Here is a 7,956-nt window from a genome sequence, read left to right as displayed (position 1 = left end):
GGCACCACCTCCACAAGGCAGGGAGGAAAGCCATGCAGTAAATTAGTGCACCAGTTCTGGCTCAGCATGATGGCTGCAGAGAAAGCTCAGGAAGCCATAAAATAAAGATACCGTGAAACAAATGGAAAGATTATTTGTAATTAATTGCTCTTATACAGGATGATGTAAAGCAGACTTAAAATTACAGAGAATTAGTCTGGCAATTGTAGATTTTGCACACACTGTCATGGTTACTTCAAAACTGTCTATATCCCACACTCTAACAGGCTTAAAGGAGTTGAAACAGAACTTTTAAATCATTTGCGTTTTAAATAAAGGAGGCTATTTGTAGTAATAATACTTTTGATGAAGGGTTCAGAGTCAAGTGATACATGTGATTGATGTCCATAATAATTGCACACTTCTATAATCCTTCCTCACCCCTAAGAGTTTTACATTTTGGATATTATTAATATTCAGACAAAAATAACTTGTGGGCAATGTCATGTTCTGAACATGATGGAGAATTAATCTATTTTTGTAAAACTGTTTAAAAATGATGGATCCTTTTTCTGCTCAAGTAAACACTAGCTAATTCTCTAGAACTCTCTTTTCTGCTCATGAAAATCCAAGTCCAAATGATTTCATGGGTATTTAAAGGATGGTGTCAAATACTGAATATACAAAGATGAATTTCTCCCCTTGATAAAGATCTGATACCATTCATTACATTGCAAACATTTCAGCACTGGAGTTTTATTGGGTTTTAATTTTTTAAGAGAGAACATAATGAACTTAGGAACAACAAAAAATGCAAAGAAAAAATGAGGCTGCTGAAATGTAGCCATCAAACTAGACTTCAAGGGAAAATATCACACTTGTTTTTATTCTAGATAAGCAACAGGGCAGCTGGGAACAAACATGGATTGAAATTTTCTTCATCTCTTTAATGAGTTCAAAGAGGCTTAACAAAGACATAGAAGAGTTGAACATTGCTGTGCACAACACGGTAAACAGATTAAAATTTTATACCTGAGCAAAAAAGGAATTTAACTATTAACTACAGCATGCAGAATAACTGATAAGTTATCACATAAATATAGCATACTGTTATTAGGTTACAGTCATTCAGATGTTCTTAATTTCCACAAAGGCTAAAGATGGAAAAAGCTCCAAGACGAGATGAGTGTGTGACATAAAACCACAATAAGGAAAAGCACTTTACCATCTAGCAGCCTTTCCAGAGGATCAGAATTATCTGCTGTTTTATTATCCAGGCAGAGGCAGCGACAATTCAAAGCCTGTGGAGTTAATAATGCATTAGACATTTAAGCAGGTCCTGAAAATGAAAATATTAGCAGTTTATGAAGTGCTCACAGAAGACCTGAGCCTGCATTCCCTGCCCTCAAATGCCACTTTGAAGCACTGCATTTGTGAGCTGTTCCCAGAGCAGAATGAAAGGCAGGAATCTGCAGGGAATGACTGATCAAGTCACAGGCTCGTGATTTTCTCACCAGCATGAACGCCAATTCTGAAGGGATGACTTTTTACCCCGTTTGACTGGCCAAAACCCACATTCCATTTTATGCAGAAACTTGACCTTTCCTCTCACTGAATCCAGTATTTGGGTGGGTTTTGTTTTTCTTTTCTCTTCTGTTTTCACCACCTAATTTATTTCAAATGCTCTGGCTTGAAATAGTCTAGCACAAGTCAAAAAGAAGTAACATATTTCTCCTCTTAATTCCCTTGTCTTTGCAAAAGATGCCTGTAGGAGAGAAGGGGCCTGAAAAGTTTGAGATTTAACCAACACAGCTGATTCTCCCACCAGACATGTTTCTTTCTCCTGGCACACTTCTGCAATCCTTGATTTTCACATCAAATATGTCACCCACCACCAATATTCCTATGCAACAAATCAGCCATTTGCCTTCCTCCAGCAAAACCAGCAAACCCTGCACTTGTCATTTAGACTTGGCAAGAAGATATGGGAGGGATGGAAGAGTTTTTATTTACCCTGTTAAGAGACAGCCATAAACTAAGCCTCTCCCTTTTACTTCCTTGCAGTTGTATATTTACATACTCTTGGCATCAATCAACTCCCCTCAAATCATAATACTTGCCTCGACCTTCCTGCTACTGTTCTTTCACCATTTGTGAATAATACGCATTGAAAATGCGTGTACCAAAACGGGTTCACCCCTTTGTCCACAACATATTTCTTCTTTACAGTCAGACATCTTAGACATTGGTAGGTTGTGTGAAAGAGTCCCCAGGGAACTGAATCCTCTTGGCTTCTAGTTTCTTCTTGGCTTTGAAAGCTGCTGATACTTCGGGGTGGATGGAGTCCAGCCGCTGCTCACACTGGAAGGCCGTGAGGAAGGCGGTCCTGTAGTTGTTATTCATCCAGCCATAGAGGAGGGGGTTAGCAAAGGTGGAGCACATGGCAATGACGTGGAACACCGTGTAGATCAGTTTGTACTCTTTCAGGTCTAACACCTGACTGTCAATGTCACTGACCAGCTGGAAGGTGTGGAAGGGCAGCCAGCTGACAGCGAACACCACAACCACGCACACCAGCATCTTGGTGGTTTTCCGGCGCCGGTGGTGATAGTGGTCATTCCCCGCCCCGGGGCTAACGTGGTTCTTGAGCTTGGTCCAAATACGGACGTAGGCATAGGAGATGACTGCCAGAGGCAGAACATACTGGATCAGGAGCATGGAGATGCTGTAGATGGTGCCGTAGTTGAGCTGCCCCTCCCCTGGCCACTTCTCAGAGCAGACCACAATCTTGAAGTCAGGAATGATCTCAATCAACGAGTACTCACGGAAGATGGCCAGAGGACTTGCCAACAGGGCACTGACTGCCCAGGCCACTCCTATAATCAGGAAGCTGATCCGCTTAGAGATTCTGCTTTCCAAGTGGTAGACGATGCAGCGGTGGCGATCCAGCGCGATCACGGTCAAAGTGACAGTGGACACGTGGACAGCAAGGGCCTGGGCATAAGGCACCAGGTGGCACAGCACCGGGCCCAGTTTCCATTCGCCCAGGAGCGTATAAACCAAAGTGAAGGGCAGGCACAGCGTGTTCACCAGCAGGTCAGCCACTGCCAGGTTGGCAATGAAGAAGTTAGTCACTGTGCGCATGCTTTTGAACTTGATGATCACGTGGATCACCAGGGAGTTTCCGATCACTCCCAGCAGGATGATGGAGCAGTAAGCAAAGATGAGAATTATCTGTACTTCAACAAGTGTTGTGCTGTCCTTCAGTTCTGGTTTAGGGTCCAGAGCCAATTCATTGAGTGGTGTGGTGTATCTTGTCAAGTACAGCTTAGTGAACAGCTCCATTTTCATTTCATCTGTCTGGTTGTCCTCACCTGCTGCTTCCAGGGGCCCCATCCTTGCAGCAGCCTGGTCTAAGCCACAGAGCTGCCCCTGAAAACAAAACAAGACAAGAACAAGTGGAGAAATTGGTCCACAAGGGCTAAGATGAGAAGCAAAGAGCAAAAGCTACGTTTCTTTCCTAACTCACATGCTACATTGCAGGATTAAAAGAAGATCTGTCTTAATATATTTGAATTCTCTTGCCCTTACATTTTGAAGGCTGATCCAGTAATATTATTTAGGCATGACTCCTGCTGAAAATTGGAACAGATTTCAAAAGCATTCCAAAGACAAAGTTTGCCTAAGTAAATGCAGAAGGATTAAGATCCTGCTGGGCAGCATATCATTTTTTTTACAATCCACTACATAAAACTAGTGCTTATTTAGCACAAATCTTCCAGTAATATCTATGGGAATTCTACATGGAACAGCAACATCCAGACTGTTATTAGCATAATAATCTTCCAGCTTTTCCTTAATGAAAAGTGTTTCCTTTAAATAGTTACTAAATTCTTACAGGTTTATGCCCTTCCTTAACATCAGGGAACTAATTGCTGGGATCTTTCTTTAAGAAACTTTGTTTTACAATAGTTTGCACCACGAGGCAAATAAAAAATACCACTGAAATAGAATGGAAATAATAGCATTTCTTTGAAATGACTGCATAACTTATTCATGTTGAAATCAATTGAGGAAACAATTGAAACACAGTTATACATGATATTTCCTTTCTGTGTGATGTTTCAGAAAACAGAGCTCCTCGGAGGCTGCCAATCAGGCATTCATTTCTGACTGCAGTCATAGTGAAGAGCAAATCATTCTCTGCTGAAGTCAGTAAGAATTTTACCACTGGCATAAAAATCACTATTTTTTTTCCTTCCTTACAAAGGCTGAGCCAAATTCTGTGCTACCCTAAGACTTTGGTAGGCACAATACATGAATGGTTTACAATCAGTTGCTGACTCAGACTTCAGTCCAATGTAAAAAAATACATGCCCCCATGAAAACAGCCCAGAGCATGGGGGGCATGCTAACCATGAACTGAGAACCTGGGGACTCCTTTCCTTGGCCTGGGAAAATAATAAGAAATTACCAGTGCCAAGCAAACTTACCAGTAAAACACCACTGTTCACCCCCAAGAGGAAAGGCAGCCCTGAGTTACTCACTTGACTTCGCCATTCATTACCTTCCCTAAGGAGAGCAAGCGTAGAGAAGAAATGTCACCTGCTTGCCATCGAGCGTTACACATTGCTTAGCCCTTCCCAAATTCAAGCCTGCCTAAAGAAACAGCTATTGATGTGTTTGGATGAACATGGCTCTTGAAAAATTCTTTTTCTTTTTTGATCAGCTCCATTCAATCCCTTCCATTTCAGAGGAACAGAGGTCCATTTTCATCCCTACCTCTGCTCCCAGTAACTATCAGTGAGTGACATCCTTCAGTATGATTTCTAAGCTGAGAAAGGAGTGTTGGCTACCAGCAGGAGACTGAACCCTTTTTGCTTGCTCCTATCCCGCATAAACATCCCAAAGAATTTCTCAGGACAAGCTATTTTTGCAAAAGAAGCAAATTGCATGAACAGAAAGGCATTTTCCTCCCAGCTAAGCGGGTCAGAATTATGCCATATTGTTTAGTCCACATTTATTGAACTATTAATAGTGTAAGCCTGAGAGGTGAAACACCACAAGACACATAGCTGAGGTGTGCCAGCTGCTCATACTAGTGTACACCACTGATTTTAGCAATATAATTGGTGTTCAACTACTAGCCTAAGTCTAAGGGATTCCTTATCAATACACCTTTAGTCCACCAGGTTAGAAAGAGACCCACCACAATTTGCACAGTCAAGGCTACACAGAAGTTGAGAACTATGATGAGCACTTTCCTTTGACCCATTCCTACACCTAGGAATTACTCTTCCACTCTTCCATACACCATTACAGTAGAGATTTGGTGAAGTCCTAGGACTGTCAGATGCTTCAAAATCTCTCTTTTTTTTTTTTTTTCAGTGCAGGTAATGTCTACGCAGAAGTAGAGAAAGGTGAGAGGGCTGACAAATGTAAATTCTTTCCCTTCTTTGCCCTAAATCCAGGCTCAGCCAAAAAAACATAGCTTCCCTTTCTTCCCAAAAGTAGTTTCACCCATTTTTCTAGTCCCTGACTTTCTGTTGATTCCTTCTTGCAACTCCTTCTTTTTAGCAAAGCCTTCTATTGCTCTGACATTTTTATTTTATTTGTTATTGCCCTATTCAGGCTGATGGAAGATGCTTTGGTCTTGTCAATAAGACAAAACTGAGGGAGAAAGAAAGGACAACCACGGTTTAAAACAGAAATGAGCTTGTGTGTCAGCAAGTGATGAAATAAACTGGACAAGTCTGACACGGTCGGTGGGACAGTAATGTGGGCAAAATATCAGCTGCTTTCAAAAAATGGGGATAAAACTAGAGGTGACATTCCAGGTAGAGTTTGACAGGACCCTTTCTGCTCTTTTTTTGGGATAAACTCTCCAGGTGATAGCATTTACTGGCACACCTTGCATACTGCACCACACCGGGGCTTTCTTCCCATTTTTTTTCCCCCCAGCATCCAGATCCTCATGGTCAGTCATCAAATTGCGTCTAACTTTCGGCCGAAAAAGGCCCAAAGTGGATTTACACGGGTTCTGAGAGCAAGTAAGCAAACAGGGCAGAATACGTGATTACATTAGCAAGCAGTATTCCCATCAGGACCGCAGTGCCTGCGCTGGGGAAGGGGCTGGGGTTGACGGAGGCGCAGCTGGCAGCAAACGCGCCTCTGGGATGCGGCGCCTCTTCCCTCCCGCCCTCCGGTGCGCTGTTCCCGGGGGGAGACACCCATCCCGGGGGCAGACATCCGTGCCCGGGGGTGGGGGGAGACACCCATCCCGGGGGCAGACATCCGTGCCCGGGGGCAGACACCCATCCCGGCGGCAGACACCCGTGCCCGGGCGCTGCGGGGATTCCGCCGCCGCGCCGTGCCGGGAGCGCCGCTCCGTCCCCCCTTCCCGTTCTTACCTTCCTCTCGCCCCGAGCCGGCGAGCGAGGCACGGCCGGCTGCTGCCCAGGAGCCGGTGCGCCAGGGCAGGGCAGGGCAGGGCAGGGCACGGCAGGGCAGGGCACGGCACTGCAGGGCAGGGCCGGGCAGGGAGCGGAGCCCCTCGCTCCGCGGCGGAGCGGCTGCCCCGGTTCCGCCGCCCGGCTCGGCTCCCGCCCCTCTCCCCGCGCCGCTCTCCCCTCCCGGGCAGCGGGGCAGCAGCGCCGCTCGCCCCGTACAAAGTTTGGAGGCGGCGGCAGCGGCCCCCGCACGCCGGGAGGGAGGCACGGGCGGGGCGGCCCCGCCGCCGGGGAAGGGCTCGGGCGGGGCGCGGCGCCGGCTCCGCCCGCCGGGCTCCGCGCTCCGGGCGCGGGGAAGGCAGCGGACAGAGCGCTCGGGATGTGCCGGCCGCCCTGCACCCGGGATGTGCGGGCCGCCCCCCGCTCGGCATGTGCCGGCCGCCCCCCGCTTGGGATGTGCCGGCCGCCCCGCACCCGGGATGTGCCGGCCGCCCCGAGCTCGGGATGTGCCGGCCGCCCCGAGCTCGGGATGTGCCGGCCGCCCCGAGCTCGGGAGCCAGCGGCGGCAGCGGATCCGGCCTCAAGCAGGGATTTGGAGAAAGAAAGAGTCGTTCCAGACCCGAGCCGGTGTACGTGCCGCGCACTCGAGGCTGCTTCCTAGCTTTCCCAGTCCCCGAGATGCCTTCTGGGGCAGCATAAAGAGGATGCCTTTGCTCCGAACAGCTGCTGAAATCCTTGCTTACAAGTACTGCAGCTTGCACAGATTTTCTGATCATCAGATGTGGTGTTGCCAGAGCAGGTGTAAGAATGAATAAAGCATTTACATATTCTGTCAAGAGCAAAATAAAATATTTCATATTTATTTACAAGGCTGGATAGGTAAAGACAACAGCTGCTGCTTTCATTTTGTTCTATACCAATAACCTTTCAAAACAGCTCTCCTGCCTGCCAGCTTGACAGGGGACTAGTGCCAGCCAGCATTGCTGTGCCTCTGGTAGGGTCCAGCTGAGAGATTCAAAGGACTGTCTCTTCAGTGCTTATCTGGGGGACCTGATTTACCAAAATGTGCTTCAGCCCTGGTTGTATTTCCCAAGAACAGGAACTAGGAGACTTTGCTTTCTCTATTGCTGATAGCACTGATGCTTGAACAATTCCCTTCCCAAACCGTGCAGAAGCTGTTCTCCCGAATAGGAATACTTCTTTACTTCCCGTCACTTAGGTAAATTTGCATTCATACTTTAGGAAGTTTCCCTTTTCTGCCCTCTTTTTCTTCGAAAGGAGACTCGGTACAAAAGCACTTCCTTTGTCAGAGGTAATGCTCAATAAATAATATGCCCTTATCTACAGCAGAGAATGTCAGGAGAGCATCAAGGAGTAACTTCAGTGATTTAGAGTTGTTTTTGAAATTCAAAACATGTCCTGAGAGCCCCTTTGGATCTTTACTAATTCAGGCTATCTCCTCAGGAAGGGCCTTGCTCTTAGTCCTTCAGCACTTCTGAGGCTGTTAATGGAATGCCCCTAGCTTATT

General features: G+C 46.6%; 1 protein-coding gene across 2 annotated transcripts; it reads right to left on the bottom strand.

Annotated features, from left to right (window-relative positions):
• Nucleotides 1-2,043: 2,043 nt before the first annotated feature.
• NPY2R (neuropeptide Y receptor Y2) lies at nucleotides 2,044-6,469 on the bottom strand. Of its 2 annotated transcripts, none has more exons than XM_018926684.3 (2): nucleotides 6,390-6,469; nucleotides 2,044-3,411 (listed from the first exon to the last, which is right to left on the bottom strand). In XM_018926684.3, exon 2 carries the CDS (start codon nucleotides 3,373-3,375, stop codon nucleotides 2,218-2,220), a length of 1,158 nt encoding a protein of 385 aa, XP_018782229.1. In that variant the 5' UTR covers nucleotides 3,376-3,411; nucleotides 6,390-6,469; the 3' UTR covers nucleotides 2,044-2,217. The 2 variants fall into 2 exon arrangements, with proteins under 2 accessions (XP_018782229.1, XP_050829620.1); XM_050973663.1 differs by lacking the exon at nucleotides 6,390-6,469 and adding an exon at nucleotides 4,473-4,541.
• Nucleotides 6,470-7,956: the final 1,487 nt, after the last annotated feature.

This window comes from Serinus canaria, chromosome 4, assembly GCF_022539315.1.
Source record: "Serinus canaria isolate serCan28SL12 chromosome 4, serCan2020, whole genome shotgun sequence".
Classification (NCBI taxonomy): domain Eukaryota; kingdom Metazoa; phylum Chordata; class Aves; order Passeriformes; family Fringillidae; genus Serinus; species Serinus canaria.
The sequence above is the reverse complement of the archived record's forward strand: the minus strand, read 5'-3'. Positions and strand labels throughout refer to the sequence as shown.